Source organism: Cyprinodon tularosa, unplaced genomic scaffold (assembly GCF_016077235.1).
Source record: "Cyprinodon tularosa strain WSP-4 unplaced genomic scaffold, ASM1607723v1 ctg292, whole genome shotgun sequence".
In the NCBI taxonomy this organism is placed as follows: Eukaryota; Metazoa; Chordata; class Actinopteri; order Cyprinodontiformes; family Cyprinodontidae; genus Cyprinodon; species Cyprinodon tularosa.
Window position 1 is genome coordinate 7,718 of NW_024038999.1, and position 22,768 is coordinate 30,485.

General features: G+C 38.2%; 1 protein-coding gene across 1 annotated transcript in view; it reads right to left on the reverse strand.

Moving 5' to 3' along the window:
* Positions 1 to 4,970: 4,970 nt before the first annotated feature.
* Positions 4,971 to 22,768, reverse strand: part of pemt (phosphatidylethanolamine N-methyltransferase) — a 92,333-nt gene continuing 74,535 nt past the window's right edge. Inside the window, exon 6 of the mRNA XM_038291074.1 lies at positions 4,971 to 5,069. Coding sequence (XP_038147002.1) covers positions 4,991 to 5,069 — 79 coding nt within the window. The 3' untranslated portion in view covers positions 4,971 to 4,990. The remainder of the gene's footprint in view (positions 5,070 to 22,768) is intronic.

Here is a 22,768-nt window from a genome sequence, read left to right on the forward strand (position 1 = left end):
GTTCATCATCATGGGTTCATCATCATCATCATTATGGGTTCATCATCATCATCATCATCATCATCATGGGATCATCATCATCATCATCATGGGATCATCATCATCATCATCATGGGTTCATCATCATCATCACCATGGGTTCATCATCATGGGTTCATCATCATCATCATTATGGGTTCATCATCATCATCATCATGGGATCATCATCATCATGGGATCATCATCATCATCATGGGTTCATCATCATCATCATCATCATCATGGGTAAATCATCATCATCATGGGTTCATCATCATCATCATTATGGGTTCATCATCATCATCATCATCATGGGATCATCATCATCATCATCATGGGATCATCATCATCATCATGGGTTCATCATCATCATCATCATCATGGGTTCATCATCATCATCATGGGTTCATCATCATCATCATTATGGGTTCATCATCATCATCATCATCATGGGATCATCATCATCATGGGATTATCATCATCATCATCATGGGTTAATCATCATCATCATCATGTGTTCATCATCATCATCATCATGGGATCATCATCATCATCATCATCATGTGTTCATCATCATCATCATCATGGGATCATCATCATCATCATGTGTTCATCGTCATGGGATCATCATCATCATCATCATGTGTTCATCATCATCATCATCATCATCATCATCATGTGTTCATCATCATCATCATCATGGGATCATCATCATCATCATGGGATCATCATCATCATCATGGGTTCATTATCATCATCATGGGTTCATCATCATGGGTTCATCATCATCATCATTATGGGTTCATCATCATCATCATTATGGGTTCATCATCATCATCATCATCATCATCATGGGATCATCATCATCATCATCATGGGATCATTATCATCATCATGGGTTCATCATCATGGGTTCATCATCATCATCATCATCATGGGATCATCATCATCATCATCATCATGGGTTCATCATCATGGGTTCATCATCATCATCATCATCATGGGATCATCATCATCATCATCATGGGTTCATTATCATCATCATGGGTTCATCATCATGGGTTCATCATCATCATCATTATGGGTTCATCATCATCATCATCATCATCATCATGGGATCATCATCATCATCATCATGGGATCATCATCATCATGGGTTCATCATCATCATCATTGGTTCATCATCATCATGGGTTCATCATCATCATCATCATCATGGGTAAATAATCATCATCATGGGTTCATTATCATCATCATGGGTTCATCATCATGGGTTCATCATCATCATCATTATGGGTTCATCATCATCATCATCATCATCATGGGATCATCATCATCATCATCATGGGATCATCATCATCATGGGTTCATCATCATCATCATGGGTTCATCATCATCATGGGTTCATCATCATCATCATCATGGGTAAATAATCATCATCATGGGTTCATCATCATCATCATGGGTTCATCATCATCATCATTATGGGTTCATCATCATCATCATCATCATCATCATGGGATCATCATCATCATCATCATGGGTTCATCATCATCATCATGGGTTCATCATCATCATGGGTTCATCATCATCATGGGTTCATCATCATCATCATCATGGGTAAATAATCATCATCATGGGTTCATCATCATCATCATCATCATCATCATGGGATCATCATCATCATCATCATGGGTTCATCATCATCATCATGGGTTCATCATCATCATGGGTTCATCATCATCATGGGTTCATCATCATCATCATGGGTAAATAATCATCATCATGGGTTCATCATCATCATGGGTTCATCATCATCATGGGTTCATCATCATCATCATGGGTAAATAATCATCATCATGGGTTCATCATCATCATCATGGGTTCATCATCATCATGGGTTCATCATCATCATGGGTTCATCATCATCATCATGGGTTCATCATCATCATCATGGGTTCATCATCATCCTGGATTCATCATCATCATCATCATCATGGGTTCATCATGGTTCATCATCATCGGTAAGTTTTCGCCGTCAACCGTGGTCGCCATCCTCATCAACAACCTGGCTCGGTAAGTTGTTCGCAAACCTTCTCAGCATTTCATTACGCATTCTTTATTCTGTCCCTAGTGTATGCCCTACGAGCATACGGACTCTCCGGCCTCGACCTCAGCTTTTTGGGGGGAACATCCCTATTCACATTCATCTACTCATGCATGTTAAAGCATAATTCAGCATGAATGTTCCTGCCGAGGTTTGAGCGCCAAAGACTATACTTTCTCATCAATAAATTCTTCTAATTATCTTTTCTCTCTGTGTGAGTTTTTCAGATTGAAATAAACGTTTACACTTTTTGTTTAAATTTATTTAATATACAAATGTTTACTGCATTTGAAACATAATGAATGTTTGTTTGTCCTCCTGCACAACATATCAAAATAAACAAAAAAGAAATGTATTTCATACATTTTTGTAAAAGCTCCAGGGAGCCGCAAGGGGGGCGGTAAAGAGCCGCATGTGGCTCCAGAGCCTTGGGTTGCCGACCCCTGACCTGATATCCATTAACCAATAACCTTTAATAAAACCATAGAGAGAAAACAGTAAAAAATGTGGAGATGGCGCTTTAAAAAATTCTACTGGTTAGCCTACATACAAAATACTTTACGTCATCCTAAATAAAACCTGCCCTTTGTAGGGATCGATTGAGGTGGGAAGATGGTTGAAACTCAATACAAGGCAGTCCTGTAAAAAAAACCTTATTGGAGAATTGAAAAGACTTCAGATTACATTTGAGGTCTATCTACCAAAAGAGAAATAGTTCTAAACCAAGAGATGGGGATGTTTTTTGCTCTAAGAATATCCATGTTATGGAGCTCAGCCAAAGCAAGACCGTAAATCAGTTTAAGAATCTGTGGCTAGACTGATCAGATAAACTCATAATCCCATAGAACTGAACTTGAGCTGTTTTGTAGCGAATGATTGTTTGATTATTTAACTTCCATTTGGGATAAATAGGCAGAAATAATGGTATCAAGAATTTTATTTGTAAACTGAATAAATTATTTCCCCAAATCAACCAAAATGTATGTAAAATATAATTGAGTTTGTGGCTTTAGGGTAAAAACATTTAAGGACAGTCCTGTTAGTGTGAACACATTATTAACTGTATAGGTATACAAGTTGGCCTGCGTTTGAATTCCTACAGCCTGTACACAGAACCCTCAATAACATGTCCTATTCACTGTCTGAGTTCAACCTAAACCGACACGTTCAGTACAGCTTGGAATTTTCTTCCGCCAAGAAAAAGTTTAGAGGCATGCCAACCCACGCCAGTCCTTGAAATGTATCCATCGTATTGACAGAAGAAAAATAAAAAGCTATGGCAAGCTTTACACCCACATTCATCTACAGCAAACCCTTTCAATTTCTGTAAATGTTTTATGGCTTCCTTACTTTTTTCCAGTCTTTTTTGTTACTTATTTTTGAATTAGCAAAACAGCAACCACTGAAAAATAAATTTTCAATGAATCAGCCTGTCTGTGTTGCTTTAGATGCATGCAGGTTTTTGTTTTACATTCTTGGATCAAACAATCTAGTCCAGATAAAATTAATCTATCAGAACAAAAATACAGAACGATACATTGATCTTAATTTTGCAATAAGCTGAAATTAGAAAGTTTCAAAGGACATAGTGATTGATTGACTTTATTAATCTCACAGTGGAGAAATTTACTCTTTAAATCGGCTCAAAGAGTCAAATGAGAAGAAAAAGACGTCAAAGGAAGAAAAAGGTGCATGAGGTACATACAGCACTTCCACATATGACAGCTTTCTTTCATTTTTTTTTTATAGTAGGATTATGATACAGGGTTATTGCACAGGGTGTTTACATTGGTATTTATATAAATGGGTAATTTATATATATATATATATATATATATATATATATATATATATATATATATATATATATATATATATATATATATACATAGTTATTACAGTGGGTGTCAAATATAGAGAAACAGGTTAGAGAAAAAAGTAAGAGAAATGTGGATGTAGAGATGTTTAGAAGGTGTTTACACATAAAAAAAAAGTAAGTTTATGATTATTGGTTCATACAAATGTACCTATTTAATATCCTTTGGATCGTATCTCTTTCAAGGGTATTTTGAAGAATACCCAAACTGTCACGGCTAGTGAGAAGCTGTCCTGTTAGGATTACCCAAATGTTAAAATCTCAAAGACTGAAGCTTGAACTGACAGCTGTTGGATTCCTGGTTACTGTTTACAGTGAAGCCCATTTACTAAGGCATTGATGAAGAAAGAAGATCAACCTGGCAGAAGGCGTCACAGACAAGCCAAGAGTTAGACAAGTGTGGAAACTAAACTCACATCTTTAAAATATATGTTCAGTGAAGACGAAGTCAGACTTTAAGAGGTTGAGATCACTGAAGGATTAAAAGGATTACCAAGAGAGGACATAAAAAGAAAATAAAAGTTAGTTGGAAAACCAGGAGGGATTAAAGGATAAGAAGGTGTTGACTGCAATAAGTCAGTAGGACTGAAAAAATATTTTTTTCCATACCTGTTCAAAATGACAAAACACAAGATTCAAGTTGTTTTGGACTGTGTAGGAAATATTTCTATAGTTGAAACTTTAAGACTGTATACAATTAAGAAAATCTAACCTCATACTGTATATTAATGATTTACATGAAGAAGTAATTTCAAATGATTAAAAGATGATAGTAAGATTACTACAATTAATATGTCTTCACCTCTGATTGCTACTGGAATGAGCTGTTATTGCTTTTATAGTCTGCTTATAATAATTAGGACTCCAGTGATGACTCAGAGGTCTATTAGGGACTGTAAATAGTACAACACATTTAAAGCCTGCAAACCCTGCAAAACATATGATGAGTAAAACACTTTAGGAGAAATAAAAAAAAATGCTTATGGGACTTACCCTTCATATCTTATAGCCACTTTGTAAGCCAAAGCCACTATGGCAGTGAGGATTAAACCGACAGGACTGGCTCCACTAAAGAGAAAAGAGAAAAGGAGAATATCTTATCATTAATCATTAACACAAAAGAGATTATTTTTAACTTTACGTAAACACAGAAATAAAAACAAAACAGCAAAGACGAACTGTCCTACATACCGCTGAAAAAAAACAAGACCCAGATTTAGTGAGAAATATGACGCATTATGAAGAGTTTTCAATATATGCGGGATCTGGCTGTAGCTTTAATAAAAAAGCAGCTGAATGACAAAATAAAAAAAAATAGTACAAAGGTAGACTCACAATGAAAAGGTGAGATTAGAGTGTGAAAATCATTACTTATGAAACAGCATTACATCAAAAAATACACTGTGTGCAGGATTAGGAAAAAAAAATATATATATATATATATATATATATATACCGTATATATATATATATATATATACCGTATATATATATATATATATATATATATATATATATATATATATATATATATATATATATATACACTATATTGCCAAAAGTATTTGCTCACCCATCCAAATTATTGGAATCAGGTGTTCCAATCACTTCCATGGCCACAGGTGTATAAATTCAAGCACCTAGGCATGCAGACTGTTTTTACAAACATTTGTGAAAGAATGGGTCGCTCTCAGGAGCTCAGTGAATTCCAGCGTGGAACTGTGATAGGATGCCACCTGTGCAACAAATCCAGTCGTGAAATTTCCTCGCTCCTAAATATTCCACAGTCAACTGTCAGCTGTATTATAAGAAAATGGAAGTGTTTGGGAACGACAGCAACTCAGCCACGAAGTGGTAGGCCACGTAAACTGACGGAGCGGGGTCAGCGGATGCTGACGCGCATAGTGCGAAGAGGTCGCCAACTTTCTGCAGAGTCAATCACTACAGACCTCCAAACTTCATGTGGCCTTCAGATTAGCTCAAGAACAGTGCGCAGAGAGCTTCATGGAATGGGTTTCCATGGTCGAGCAGCTGCATCCAAGCCATACATCACCAAGTGCAATGCAAAGCGTCGGATGCGGTGGTGTAAAGCACGCCGCCACTGGACTCTAGAGCAGTGGAGACGCGTTCTCTGGAGTGACGAATCGCGCTTCTCCATCTGGCAATCTGATGGACGGGTCTGGGTTTGGCGGTTGCCAGGAGAACGGTACTTGTCTGACTGCATTGTGCCAAGTGTAAAGTTTGGTGGAGGGGGGATTATGGTTCGGGGTTGTTTTTCAGGAGCTGGGCTTGGCCCCTTAGTTCCAGTGAAAGGAACTCTGAATGCTTCAGCATACCAAGACATTTTGGACAATTCCATGCTCCCAACTTTGTGGGAACAGTTTGGAGCTGGCCCCTTCCTCTTCCAACATGACTGTGCACCAGTGCACAAAGCAAGGTCCATAAAGACATGGATGACAGAGTCTGGTGTGGATGAACTTGACTGGCCTGCACAGAGTCCTGACCTCAACCCGATAGAACACCTTTGGGATGAATTAGAGCGGAGACTGAGAGCCAGGCCTTCTCGTCCAACATCAGTGTGCGACCTCACAAATGCGCTTCTGGAAGAATGGTCAAAAATTCCCATAAACACACTCCTAAACCTTGTGGACAGCCTTCCCAGAAGAGTTGAAGCTGTTCTAGCTGCAAAGGGTGGACCGACGTCATATTGAACCCTATGGATTAGGAACGGGATGTCACTTAAGCTCATATGTGAGTCAAGGCAGGTGAGCAAATACTTTTGGCAATATAGTGTATGTATATATATATATTTTTTTTTTTTTTTTTTACTTTTTTCAAGGCTGCATTTTTAAAAAGATGAAATTGTCCAGAGAGTTTTTCTGAACGAAATTGCTTTTTGTTTTACACTTGTGTAAACAAAATGACAAATAAGATCTGTCTAAGTCTAAGTCAAATGAGTATTTCAACCACATCACCCTGTCATACATGTTGTCCTACTCCAAGCTGCAAGGCTTTAGGGGTGGAACGGTTCACAAAATCCACGGTTCGGTTCACAGTTTCTTGGTCACGGTTTTCGGTTCAATTTGGTATGTGTTGATTGTTAGGAAAATCTATGATGTCTTGTATAGTACAACAGGTGTTGCACAATGCTTGCACACTGTTGCACTTTTATCCACAACTTTCTTTCTGCCGTCATCGTAGGTCACTCTAAATGCAAAGCGCTCCAATACAGCAGACCTATAAAGTGCTGCTGGCGCGTCTTCCAACTCCTGTTCTTTCCCACTCACCATACCCACACAATTCTCCACAACAACTGACTTTTTTCTGTTACACCCGGCTACGCTGCTTCGCTTCTTTTTCTTGTTTACTACTGGTGGTTGGCTTTGGTCGCAGTAATGCCACCTTCTGCTCTGGAGTGTAAACGCTTCTCCTGTGAGAAAATGGAGCAGCGCATGAACCGAATGCAACACACGTCCGAACCGAACGGTTCGGACAGTTTTCATTAACCGTTCCATCCCTAATGGGCTTGAAAGCCAACTACCAAATAAATCAGATGGTGTGCATCTCTGTAATGAGAAGGGGTGTGGCCTAATGACATCAACACCCTATATAAGGTGTGCTTAATTATTAGGCAACTTCCTTTCCTTTGGCAAAATGGGTTAGAAAATAGATTTGAAAAACTGAAAAGTCAAAAATTGTTAGATTTCTTTTAGAGGGGTGCAGCAGTTTGGAAATTGCCAAGCTGCTGAAGCGGGATCGTCGCACAATCAAGCGGTTCATGGCAAATAACCAACAGGGGCGCAAGAAGTGTGTTGAAAAAAGAAGATGCAAAATAACTCTCCATGAATTGAGAAGGATCAAGCGTGATGGAGTGAAGATCTCCTCCCAGACCTACTGCCAGTTTCTGGAAGAAAACTTCTTCAAACAGTGGTAAAAGAAGAAGTCGCCATCATTCAAGCAAAACATGATATTCATGCAGGACGATACTCCATCACACGCATCAAAATACACCACAGCGTGGCTGGCCAGAAAAAGTCTAAAAGGAGAAAAAATAATGACATGGCCCCCTTGTTCACCTGATCTGAACCCCATGGAGAACCTGTGGTCCTTCATGAAATGTGAGATCTACAGGGAGGGAAAACAGTGTCTGGGAGGCTGTGGTGGCTGCTGCACACAATGTGGATCACAAACAAATCAAGACACTGACAGAATCTACGGATGGAAGGCTTTAGAGCGTCATGGTGAAGAAAGGTGGGTATATGGTCACTGATTTGTTTTTTGTTTGTTTGTTTTTGAATGTCTCAAATGTTTATTTCTGAAATTTGAGTTGTTGTATTGGTTTACCTGGTGAAAATAAACAAGTGAGATGGGTATATTTTTGTTTTATATTACATTGTCTCATAATTCTGCACAGTAATATTTACTTGCACACACAGACATCCTCATAAAATGGCCAAATAACACATCAACTTCCAAAAATATGAAACTTTGATATTAAGGAGTCTTTTGGGTTGATTGAGAACACAATTGTGGCCCAATAATAAAAATAATCCTCACAAATACAACTTGCCTAATAATTCTGCACACAGTGTAGACGTTCATTGCAAAAAAGTTCAGTATTCCTTGTGCTATCAGAAAATCTCCTATTTAACAAAAATAACTGAAGAAACTGAAATGAATCAACATACAAAACTTATGGCTCATGTTTTAGAAAGTTATCCAACTGGGGCTGAGTTCTATATTGTCAAATATGAGCCTTTCATACTGGTTGATATAAACATAGATTCTTAACTATTGGAAATAACAGGGGCAAAAAATGGCCACATTTAAAATATAAATTATATAATAAAATGTAATCCTTAACCTTTAAAAAAGGTCAGGCCTGGTGCTAATTTTGCTTAGTTTGTCTGGGAAACTAAGCAAACTACTCTGCTTAAATCCCCCAGATTATAGATGGATTGAAGTTTAGTTTAATTATTAAGAATTTTATTGGAGGTATTGATATTGACCACCTGTCTATTATGATATAGATATTAACATTGATATATTAAAGACATTCCAAGTTTCAAAAACTCATTTCAGGGAGATGCTTAACGCCCTCCCCCTGGGTACAATGGATCAGCATCATGCCCCATACATACACACTTAAGGCCAGCAACTTTTCAACAACTGTTTATTAACTAATAGTAATTTCTTAAACACAAAACAGAACAGTATTGGTCTTTCATATTCAATTTACAACACTTTCAATCTTGTTGCCTTGAACATCAGTTGTGCTTTCTGTTTTTCATGGGACTTCAGCATACAGTGAACCTTGCCACGGTGTCAACATCCCTCACCATGGCCGGTTCTAGACAGGGGCCAGAAATTCTAATGATGATATGCGCTGGAATAGACATTGTTACTGATAGGTCCTTTTCAACAACTTCATTCTTTTTCTTTACAAATTCTATTTTAATAATTAAAAAACATTAAGGTGATAGCTTAGTGGGATTGAGATAGGAGCCCAGTTTTCATCTGCTAAATGTTTTTTTTTTTTTTTTCACAATAAAGAAAAACCAATACTAGAATTTTTACAGATGAATTTAAGAGTTTTTCTTGAGTTCTAATTCAAATTTTATAGAAATGGTAGTTTTAACTTCAATTAAGTCAAAAATATGTAAAAATCCTAAATTATAAATGTATATTGACCTAATAAGAAATAGAATTTCTATTGAACCTAATTGAAAAGAAATTTCACTTCATGCAGCTCTCTTAATATATTTGAATCCCTTGCCCTGTTTTTTTATTTCATGCTTTTCTGTGCCCCCCATGAAAACATGCTGGCCCCCTCCTGGCCCCCTGGTACATTTGGTCTAGATCCGCCACTGTTCCTCACCTTCACTAGACGTGGATATACTTTAGTATATTCTGCTGTCAAATTAGTCCTATATTTTCGTTTTACTCGAGGATTCAACCTCTGCTGTTTCACAGGATGCACAGCGTTCAGTGGTAACTAGGTGACTGCCAGAGAGTAACACGAAACTTATCAGACTGATCCAATCAGCTCTCTGATCAACCAGTCGCCTGGAACACTCGTTGAACAGAGCATCAGATACGCTGCACAGGTTTCACAAGTAACCTCCTCCCCACATCCCGCACTCTGATGTTTTTCTTATCCGCACATGAAGCATGAATTATTGCCTGCCCACTCTCACTCACATAAAAAACCTTGCAGAGTGTAAAATACGGGATAATTTATCAGACTCGCAGGCATCCGTGAACAACTATCTATATCAGGGAGAATCCCGGAAGTTCCGGGAGACTTGGGATGTCTGTTATTACCCAGCCCTAAAGTTCTGGAACCACTCAGTAAGGCCAATAAGATGGCCGTTCAAAAAGGTTCAGAAAAAAGTCACATGCCAACTGAAGAAGATGCTCAAATTGTTTCCAAATTTAGTTACAGTTGCTTGCAAAGGTAATCCCCTCTATCGGCATTTTTCTTGTTTTGCTGCTTTAAAACTAAGGCTTATCTGTATTGATATAGAGTTTGCATCGTTTCATTTACAGTACCAGCCTAGAGTTTTAAAGATCAACTGGGTTGTTTCTAGTAAAGCCAACACTAAATAGGACAAAAGAAAACTTCAACGTCCCAAACGATCGCATCTGAAATGAGGACTTTGTAGGGAAATATTTAACAAATACAGAGTGTTTCTTTAGATACATCTCTATTAACATGCCTCTCTCTGCAATTTGGATTTCAGGCCATTCTCTGTGGCAAAACTGCTCAGGCTCTTTTTTTCTTAACTCTGGTTATTCCAACACATTTTTCACTTTAAGCCACTCTAGTGTTGCTTTAGCTGTACAATATGCTCTGTGTTTGTCCGCCTAGAAAATGGACCTGTTGATCCATGTTGGTCGTCTTCCCCTCTTTACATAAAGTCATTGTTTATGTAAACTGTCTTGAGATGACGTGTTTTGAAGAAGCCGCGGTAGTATTTACAAAGTGAAGCAAGTCAATGATATTGCTAGCTTTTCTGACTTGTCATCGTGACTTAACTTGTTATCAGATGCTTTAAGTAGGTGAAAAGTTACCTAACTCACTACAGATATGACGTTGACATGGTAACTTATCAGATGGATTGTATAGGTAGAATACTGTAGCTATTGAAATTTAGGGTGGGTAAAGGTCACAATAACAAACTAAACAACCTTCGAGGGAACCTTAATAAATTCAGTAAACCAAAAGTACAATAACACCGTCTCTAACACAAACATCTAGATGTCCACTGGCAGCGGTCTCCCAAAAGACATGTGTAGCTGTAGCAGGCATAAAGTGACTCTCATGATCTGCAGATCTCATGATCTTTGTGCCCTAAATCTACTACTGCCAATAGTCAGTTTTGGGACACATCATTTTAACGTGTCTGCTTGTCTCTCAAAATCAATATTACACACACAAAATAATAAAACAGAATTTTTATGCATCAAAGCAGAGGTCTTCAATGTTTTCCAGGCCAAGGACCCCCAAGCTGATGGCAAGATGGAGCGAGGACCCTATAATTATAGATATTGCATGAAATTGTGTTATATCAAACTGTACCTATAGTCACTCTATTACAGATGGAGTAATGTAACGAAAGTAATTTTTAATAGTGACAGATTTTAATCCAGGCTGCTGGAGGCTACCAAAAACACTGCAGCTGTCCAGGATACAGAATAAACAGCTGGATCCATTTCATTTTATAGTTATTATTATGTAGAAAAAAAATACACTACTCAAAAAAATGAAAGGAACACTTTGTAATCAGAGTATAGCATCTAGTTAGTTAAACTTCTGGGATATTGTTTCCAGGAGACAGGAATGAAAGGGATAAAATCCTTGCAGCCATTGAAAGACCCTATGCTAATGCAGTGGGTCCTGGGTTCCTACTGATGCACAACAATGCCCGGCCTCATGTGGCGAGAGTATGTAGGCAGTTGCTGGAGGATGAAGGAATTGATACCATTGATTTGCCCCCACGCTCGCCTGACCTAAATTCAATAGAACACCTCTGGTACATTATGTTTCCATCCATCCGACGCCGCCAGGTTGCACCTCAGACTGTCCAGGAGCTCAGTGATGCCCCGGTCCAGATCTGGGAGGAGATACCCCAGGACGCCATCCGTCGTCTCATTAGGAGCATGCCCCGACGTTGTCAGGCATGCATACACGCACGTGGGGGCCATGCAAATTACTGAATACCATTTTGAGTTGCTGCAATGAATTTTCAGCTAAATGGACTAGCCTGCATTTTTTTCACTGTAATTTTTGGGGTGTCTTTGAATTCAGCCCTCGGTAGGTTGATAAATTTAATTTCCATCAAATGATGTGGCATCCCTTTGTTGCTAACACATCACCCAGTCAGGATAAATAAACAGCATGATGTTTTCCCTACTGAGATCTGATGTGTTTTCAAAGTATTCCTTTAATTTTTTTGAGCAGTGTCTAAGCTACTGGAACCAGAATTTCCCTGAAGGAGTAATCCCAAGGGATAAATAAAGTTGAGTCTAAGTCTTTTCTTCTCTAACAGGAACAGCATTCATTCTCCAGCTCTTGGCAGTGACTCCACCCTGGAGAGAAATATCAGCTGTTCTGTTGCCAACAACAACTTTGTTTACAGATGTTGGAGTTTGGCCTGTTTTTCAGTGTAGTCCTGTTTCTCTGACTGTGACTAACTGTATGTGCTCTCTTTATATACTGACATGGTAGCTGGCTCAGAGCCTTTTGTATATTTGCTTCTTTTCATTTTTTTTCATTTGCCCTAGTCACACTAAGCCCAGTTCGGCTGTAGGTTTCTTCCTCTAAAACGGGAGCTTTTTCTCTCAACTAAATATATGCTTGGTTTAAGGGATTGCTGAAAAGCCAATGAGTCGATGCAATAGGCCAGTTTTCCTTAGATAGAAAACTTTGAACTAATCTGACGGTATGATAAAGTGATAGTATGGTAAAGTGCCTTGAGTTTAGTGTGTTGTGAATTGGCGCTATATAGCTAAAATTAATCTATTCCGTAAAAGTAAAAAAAAAAAAAAACAATGCACGATTTGAAGACGTTTCGCTACCTCTCCAGGAAGCTTTCTCAATTCAAATATCTGGATCCGCAGTGAGTTTGAGTCTTTATATAAACAAGGCATTGTATTGCGTGCAAACATGCAAATGGAAACCGATGAGTGGGTCGTTTGGTTCCATTGTTAGCCTGTAATATCTGAAACCAATGGATGGAATGACTATGACCTGGATTACTGAGAATCTTTGTCAGTATAAATTAATCTAATTCTCACAGTCCAAACAGCATGCCCATCTGGTTAAGTGGTGACTCAAAATTCCCCTTAGGTGTGAGCTTTGGAGTTACATCCTTCACATCCATTTGAAGCATACAACTAATATGGAGGTATTTTCAAGACTTGTTTAAGAGTAAATGTTTTAACATACACTATATTGCCAAAAGTATTTGCTCACCTGCCTTGACTCACATATGAGCTTAAGTGACATCCCGTTCCTAATCCATAGGGTTCAATATGACGTCGGTCCACCCTTTGCAGCTAGAACAGCTTCAACTCTTCTGGGAAGGCTGTCCACAAGGTTTAGGAGTGTGTTTATGGGAATTTTTGACCATTCTTCCAGAAGCGCATTTGTGAGGTCGCACACTGATGTTGGACGAGAAGGCCTGGCTCTCAGTCTCCGCTCTAATTCATCCCAAAGGTGTTCTATCGGGTTGAGGTCAGGACTCTGTGCAGGCCAGTCAAGTTCATCCACACCAGACTCTGTCATCCATGTCTTTATGGACCTTGCTTTGTGCACTGGTGCACAGTCATGTTGGAAGAGGAAGGGGCCAGCTCCAAACTGTTCCCACAAAGTTGGGAGCATGGAATTGTCCAAAATGTCTTGGTATGCTGAAGCATTCAGAGTTCCTTTCACTGGAACTAAGGGGCCAAGCCCAGCTCCTGAAAAACAACCCCACACCATAATCCCCCCTCCACCAAACTTTACACTTGGCACAATGCAGTCAGACAAGTACCGTTCTCCTGGCAACCGCCAAACCCAGACCCGTCCATCAGATTGCCAGATGGAGAAGCGCGATTCGTCACTCCAGAGAACGCGTCTCCACTGCTCTAGAGTCCAGTGGCGGCGTGCTTTACACCACCGCATCCGACGCTTTGCATTGCACTTGGTGATGTATGGCTTGGATGCAGCTGCTCGACCATGGAAACCCATTCCATGAAGCTCTCTGCGCACTGTTCTTGAGCTAATCTGAAGGCCACATGAAGTTTGGAGGTCTGTAGTGATTGACTCTGCAGAAAGTTGGCGACCTCTTCGCACTATGCGCGTCAGCATCCGCTGACCCCGCTCCGTCAGTTTACGTGGCCTACCACTTCGTGGCTGAGTTGCTGTCGTTCCCAAACACTTCCATTTTCTTATCATACAGCTGACAGTTGACTGTGGAATATTTAGGAGCGAGGAAATTTCACGACTGGATTTGTTGCACAGGTGGCATCCTATCACAGTTCCACGCTGGAATTCACTGAGCTCCTGAGAGCGACCCATTCTTTCACAAATGTTTGTAAAAACAGTCTGCATGCCTAGGTGCTTGAATTTATACACCTGTGGCCATGGAAGTGATTGGAACACCTGATTCCAATAATTTGGATGGGTGAGCAAATACTTTTGGCAATATAGTGTAGCATGGAAGATGAATACTTGCGGTATTTATGTGTTCACAAAAACACAAGAATCCATCTCATACCGTTCCTGCTTAAAAGACTAGAAGACACGCCTAAAACATGTTGGCCAGTGCTATTACAGTATTATTGTCTAAGACAGTCTAGGACATCTAGTTGTGAGGAAAGCAGGAGCTGCCAAGACCGCAATTCAACCAATATAGACATGGCAGGGCAGAATGACATACAAGTAGATGCGGCCATCAAGTTTTTTCTGACAGAACCCACTAGTCCTTCAATGAATGAAGAATAGCAAAAGCGTTAGAAGCGTACTTTGCTGTGGTTTCTCATGGCGCCTGCTACTTAAGCCATTTGAATTTATTACTGCGATTGGTTAAAACCAAACTTTGGTAGGTGGACACTTGGCTGTTTTTTCACCCAATCAGCTCAGAAAGATTTGCTAAATGCCCATCTTTTCCCTGTAAGGATTTGCTGGGTGAAATCAGATTAATAATACTTGTGGAAATGAACATGATTTCTACACCTTAACAATCTGGTTTGAGAGAATAATTTGTTTGAACAGTTTGTAAAATTTAAAAGAGAGAAAACTATGTGGGGGTGTTTTTTCCTAAATGTGAAGTTATAATGTGAATTTTAGAAAATCCAGGAATGACAATCTTTTTCCAACCATACACAAAAAGCAACCAGCAGTTTGGCAACTGGCATTGACGTACAAGCAGTTTTGTTCTTGTACCTAATTTACTGATTTTTTATTATTATTTTTTTTACTTTGCCCACCACTTTCTGTGAAAGCATTACAATTCAGTTTTTAGCTATAACACCTAAGAAAAAGAACAAATCCACCTTTACTAAAAGCCTGTTTATTTATATCCGATTGTCTGGAATTGCACTTTTGATAAGGTGGTCAGCTGCTTTTATTGAATAAGACAGTGACACAGTTCACTGGCGGCGAACATCAGATTCTATCAACTCTTCCTTTAGATGTAATCCCTCACTCTAAGCAAGAGAAATAACTTTGGAAGAAAGAAAAAAAAAAAAGCCTCTTCTTATTAGAGCAAGGCTTGGGATGCTCTTCATAAATTGTCTGAAACCGCTAACAGAAAATGTTTACTTTGGATATATAAGTTCTTCAAAAATTTGTTTCAAAAATTATGTTTACACTTCTTCCCGTGAAAGGCAGACTTCAGCAGCACTGAAGATAAACTTCCAGGTTAGTGTAAATGTTTTCACATGACTTTGATTTCTATGTCATTTCCATGTAACAGGAATGATTACTTTCACCTCGAGGATTTCTTCAGCTTCAGATGTTTGCCTCCCACTGGATCAGATAGACCAATCTGACGCTGAGTCAGCTGACCCAGTTTCATGGTGCTTCTGTTCTGCTGACCCACTTCCAAACCCTCATCACTACCAACGTTATGACCAATTCTGGTCACCGTCGTGTCACACCATCTCCATTCAGTTGAAGGAAACACTTTACTTAATGGCCTAGAAGACTGGGATGAACGCATGATTGGAAATATCACACAACACAGATCTCCTTAGAATTTACCCCTTTGATTATCTTTAACGCTGGATGATTCCAAGTTGAAGTGCATTATCACCTGATACATAAAGAGCAGAGGTGCTATTTTAGTGTCAGATAAACAGAATAAATTGTTGCATTCTATGGTATAAGGTTTCTATATAAATGAATTATAGAAAGATCAATGTTTCAGTTCATTAATTAGTGTACTGTCTTTTTACATTTCTGCGAAAGTATATGTGCTGGCTGAATGAATTAGCACTCTTGGCCAAACTGATGGTAAATAATAACATCTAGGGCGTAAAGAAGAGGATGTGTTGTGGGAGATCTTCAAAGATTTTATATAAAACCTTTTCAGTCTGTTCAACTCTCAGACTGCACTACTGGCAGTCTGAGAGTGGCTGTAAAAAAAAAGTTAAGCTCTAAGCCAAGGATTTGGAGGTGATTGCGATAATAATGATGGAAAACTATTTAATGTGTACTTTATACTAGGTATGCAGAAGTGATATAAACAAAAGGAAATAAGATTTAAAGGATGAAAATGACAAAAAGTAAACTTAAAAGATAGAATATGAATCATAAACCTTAAAAAGGTGACTTTCCTTACCCGTCTATGAACCCAACTGACAAAGAAGAACCAAATGTCAGATTTGCAGCAGGATTAAGCTCTTATCAGCTAGATTTTGTGAAGGTAGATACAATTTATTTTTTTTCACTGTAATTTTTGGGGTGTCTTTGAATTCAGCCCTCGGTAGGTTGATAAATTTAATTTCCATCAAATGATGTGGCATCCCTTTGTTGCTAACACATCACCCAGTCAGGATAAATAAACAGCATGATGTTTTCCCTACTGAGATCTGATGTGTTTTCAAAGTATTCCTTTAATTTTTTTGAGCAGTGTCTAAGCTACTGGAACCAGAATTTCCCTGAAGGAGTAATCCCAAGGGATAAATAAAGTTGAGTCTAAGTCTTTTCTTCTCTAACAGGAACAGCATTCATTCTCCAGCTCTTGGCAGTGACTCCACCCTGGAGAGAAATATCAGCTGTTCTGTTGCCAACAACAACTTTGTTTACAGATGTTGGAGTTTGGCCTGTTTTTCAGTGTAGTCCTGTAAAACATTCATGGGTTTATTTTAGAGGTGAATATCTGTACATTTTAATGTGAGTATTCGCACAGGAAATATTTTTCTACTTATGCAGGGTTCTCACCAAGATCTTAAGTGAAGCAGTTTTTTTTTGCCTCTTTGCTATTTAAACATATTTCTGTTTCTTTTGTTCTTTTCCGCATATTGGGGCCTATATTCATATTGTATCTCCCTTAAATATACTGTAGAAACTATAAGACTGACCCAGTGAGACAATGCTCTGCTCAACCTGCAGCCAAAGTGCTATTCTTAAATACCTGCAATATTGGTGGTTCAACCCCTAACGTTATATTCCATCTGCTTTTTCAGTTGCTTCAGAACATATTTATTGTGCAGGTATAAGGTCTTAGCTCTGTTACACTGGTAGCCAAGTAATTGACATTTCGTTGTCAAGATTTACCTTGTGTTTTTTTGTGCAATGACAACAAAGGAAGTGTCTAAGATGTTATCATCCCTTTAAATGGACTTTATTACGATAAGGCAGGAGCACGGGGCCGCCAGTGTCCAGGCTACCGTCACTGGGTCGTGTTTGGTCGCTCCACCCCCTGCTGGCTCCCTGCCCCCATCAGCCAGGGTTCCTGGACCAGCCCCGGAGTTCACAGCTCGGTTCTGCTGCACTGTAGTCGACCAAAATCCGCGACGATTTTGAAATTCCCCCCAGACATTTTTTTAGTAATGAAAAGTTGGACATATCCGGGAAAAAGAGGAAGTCTGGTCACCCTACCATATTAACAATTTTGATGTTTCAGTGAGTGAGTGCTTGTTGCTATGATGCGTCTTTGCTCAGCAGATTCGCGAGTTGTAAACCAACCAATCAGTGCATCTAAATATTCATGAGCATACCATAAAAGTAAGAAAACCTGTCGTTTCAGTCTAGGGCTTTTAACCAGGCTGCATTAGGGCTCATAATACAGCAAATATGCCATTTTCAGCCCAATCAATGTTACACACCCTATTCAGAGACCTTAAGGACCAGCACCAAATACCCTATAGAATCATTCTATCACCCCTTTAATTATATTTAGCATGACTATTGGTTTTTGGGGAGAACGAAAGAAAGGGACAATTTAGAAAGAAAAAAGATGAGAAATTATAATTCAGAAAAGAATAAACTGCTTCCTTTTTTCAGAATTTTAGATTAATGTTTATTTGTCAATTATGACTGAAATGTGAAATATTGTTTTCTAACACAAACATAGCCAAGTCTTTTCTTTAATTACAAAGCCTAAAGCCCTTTTTACCGAATGATTTGTAAGGGGTACCTTAAGGCTTGTTATTAAAAGATGGTTTATGGTTTATTTATGTTGAAATCACAAATCTCCTTTTATTAAGTTAACATGGTATATTTGAGGTGAGAGAGTTAGGGTTAGTCTCCTCTTTTTATAAACCTTAAAATATGGGCGTGCAGGTGGCGCAGCGGTTAGTGCGCATGACCCCTGTACAGAGGCCTTAGTCCTCGATGCGGCCGACCTGGATTTGAATCCGACCTGTGGTCCTTTGTCCCCCCCCCCACCCCACCCCCAAAAACACCCTTTCCTGTCAGCCTACTGTCTAAATTTGCCACTAGTGCCGTAAAACAAAAAAAAAAAAAACAAAAAAAAAACATTGTCCTCCTAATTTCAGAAAGGCCAAATAACCTTACAATTAAACATTAGCTAAAACAATCTAATGTTCTGAGAGCAGTCCACTTTACCCTTGGTTCCTGTTCTCTGTGCCTCCTCTGCCCGTCTTTTGCTCTCCACCATCACACTGACGCTGTGAGTTTTTTCACATTTGGTTGCGTCTGCTTGTTTTTCAAGCAGCTTCTTTTTGAAACTCCTTTCAGATTTATCTCTTCATCTAAGATTGTAAAATTGTGCTGCAGGCCAGTTTTAATGTTCTCTGACTAAAGAGAATGTTACATGATCCTGTATAAAAAGCAGCCTTGTGTCAGCGAAGACAAACATTGGGCTACAGATTTTAATGAACCATCTGTGTCTGTCCCTGAATCAAACAAATATCACAGAAAGGTGGTTAAAAGCACCTTTTACCTTTTGCTTGTTAAAGGGAGGGCAATCCTTCTTAACAGCTGGCATAATAGTCCTCTTTTATGAGCAACAAGCTCCGTTTTGTACTCATGGCTGTGATAAAAGAGACTATATGCCACCTTTTTGATTCAAGTCATCAGATGTTGAAATTAGACATTTCCTGGATCAGATTAAGCCAGGGCCAGACCGGTGGACCAAAGCGGCTAGCAGTTAGTGTGGTCAAATTCAGCTAATGTCAACTTTATTCCTATAGCACATTAAAAAACAGCTACATCTGCTCAAACATCTGTACAACAAACTATATAAAGTGCAACAAATGAGTAAAAAGATAATTAAATAAAAAATAACATAAAATAATCTTAATAATTATAATAATACAAATAATAAAAATACATGAGACCTGCTCAGCTTATGTTGAAGGCCTAAGCAAAAAGGTGAGTTTTAAACGACTTAAAAACATGAATACACTGGGCCATTTTAACTTTCAACAGAAGAATGTTCCAGAGTCTTGGAGCTGCTAGGCAAAAGCCTGGTCTCCTCTGGTTTTCAGCTTAGATTTTGAAACTAATCTGCTAACAGATAGAAACATAAGTTCTCTCTTGGCAGTTTGGTGTAAGCAGGAGGCTAATATTTAAGTTAGAGGAAGATGGTTTAGTGAAGATAAGCTTTTTCAGTAAGTGCCCTGCACTACCCTTTAACAACAGAGATGGGAAGTAACGAAGTACAAATACTTCGTTACTGTACTCAAGTAGATTTTTCTGATATTTTTACTTTACTTTACTACTTATTTTTATGGCGACTTTTTACTTCTACTCCTTACATTTTTACACAAATATCTGTACTTTCTACTCCTTACATTTTAAAAAATTGGCTCGTTACTTTAGTTTTGAATCATTTCAATGGAGTTACCGTTATTATTTTTCACGTCATCAATACCAAATTCAATCTAATTGGATGGGAATCTACGTTGCATTTGACGCACCACTACAAGATGAATCGACAGATTCGGTGGTATTCATTCGCGGCAAATCATTGCAGCTTGGTGGCGGTGGCGTTAGCATAGTAGCATGGACGACGAGATGATTGAAAATGAACACAACGGAGATCTAGTCCTATTGGCAGACATCCATTTAAAATGTAGGCAACAGCATGAAAAAAGTGGTTTCTACTTTTACTTTTATACTTTAAGTAAATTTACAAGCCTGTACTTTGTTACTTTTACTTGAGTAAAGAAGTTTAATCAGTACTTCCACTTTTACCAGAGTATTTTTTAACACAAGTATCTGTACTTTTACTCAAGTACGGAAAGTGAGTACTTCTGCCATCTCTGTTTAACAGTTATATTTGTTTACTGCATTGAACTATTGTAGTCCAGCAAATTAATGGAGAACTGTTTTCCAGTCTTTGAGTATTATAACTTCTGTACAGCATTTAAATCTTTAGCTTTATCTTAATCTAACAAGCAGAAAAAATAAAGAAAACTATCATCACAGACACTAAGTTGGTGCAGACACAACCATGAATAACATCCTTGTCTTGGAAGTTATCTTAGGACAGATATTATGGTTATATGCCAGAAACCCTCCTTCTAGGTTCAATCCAGACTTCTGATCTGTTTACCCTGCAGTATGTAACAAGCACCTAAAGGGTAGTACAGAGTTTTTAGGGCAGAACATCTTTGTCCTGTCTTGTTTAGAGACCAAAGGCCCACCACATGATAAATTGCTTTGATGTACAAATTATCTGGAGGGATTTGTCAAATAAGTGTGAACAGGACTGAAGGGTAGGGAATATGCAGACAATTACACATTGTGTGGTGATTAATTTAAAAATTATAGCTAGCATAAATTATTAAGCTTAGTTCCCTTTTCTATTGCTTTATATGCTGTAAAATGATCCAATACTGTTATTCTGTGAAAGTTATCTGATTTTTTGTTTTTAAGGAAACAAACTATGGGGAGACCTGCTTTTTTCCTCATTTGGATTGCTTTCATTTGATTTCCTTTCAGGATCAATAAAGAATTTCTGAACTGGAGTACGTTTCAAAAAGCAGATTAAGTAAAAAAAGTTTTCTAAACCTGACATCAATGAAACTCTTGAGTTTTTTAGTTTCACTCAACCTCTGTTTCTGTCCTAACCTGGTTGGGAGCACGTTTTGTTCCGTAAACTCAGAGTGTCTTCTGTCTCAATCAGGTTGTTTTTTCCCCCCGATTTATTCAGGAGATTTTTGTTGTTGTGAATAAATTAAAAAAAATTATTCACTAGGTCCATTAAAGACATTAGGTTTTAAAAGAAAATATTGCATGTCCTTTTGATGAGGATCTCATTAAAGAATGATTGTTTTTTATAATTTATAGGGAGAGGATTACAACTCAGGTGACAGGATACAAGATTTATTTGGTTTTGGTTTGTTTAATATGAGTGACATGCTGATAATTTCTTAAATTTTCTTTTTACAGTACATGATGAACTATCAATCTATCCATCCATTTGTTGTCACGCTTATCCCAAGCAGCGTTGCAAGGGGTGCTGGTGCCTATCTCCAGCTGTCTATAGGCGAGAGATGGGGTACATCTTGGACAGGTGTCCAGTCTTTTCAGATTACACATAAATAGATTAATTAATTCTGCAGTGTAAAATGAATTACATAAAGGTTAGGATTAGGATTAATTTGGTTATAACAACCTACAGTGTACAGTACTGAGCCTACTGGTAAGTAGGAGGCAATCTAAAGCCAAACTATGGGACTGGTAACCGCTAATAATGGCCATTTATTGTGATGATAACATCCGAAGCGGCTGCAAACAGAAATTTAATATTGACTGTGCAATAAAAGACAGAATTAAAATGAGGAGGAACCCCATGAGATGATGCACAGGTCTTAGCTGTTTGAACAACATTTTTATAGTTTATCTTCTACTACTACCAGGGGATTTTTAAATAGATACATTGATCCACTACCATCCAAGCAATAAAGTAGTTTTCCCCTGCGTGATATTATTTTAGTTACAGCAGTCTGTGGTAGGCGGTTTTGATATGTCTTAGTTTGACTGAATATGTATTTTTCATATCTAAATAAAAATGTGTTCCTTGTAAAAATGATCATTTCTAACAAAAGGACATTCTTTCCGTATAAAACACACATTTTGGATGTTTTAAAATTAATATCAAATCAACATATACCTGTTGCTAATGGCGAGCATTTGAATTATTTGGACTATAAGGAAATATACTTCAGATATCATAAATACATATATTCAGTCAACCTGACAACAATCAAAATGGCCACTTTAAATGGTACACACATTTCTAAGTATATAAACTTAATTCTTTATAGTTTATTTCTTTTTTTTTTTTACTTTCAATTTTTGC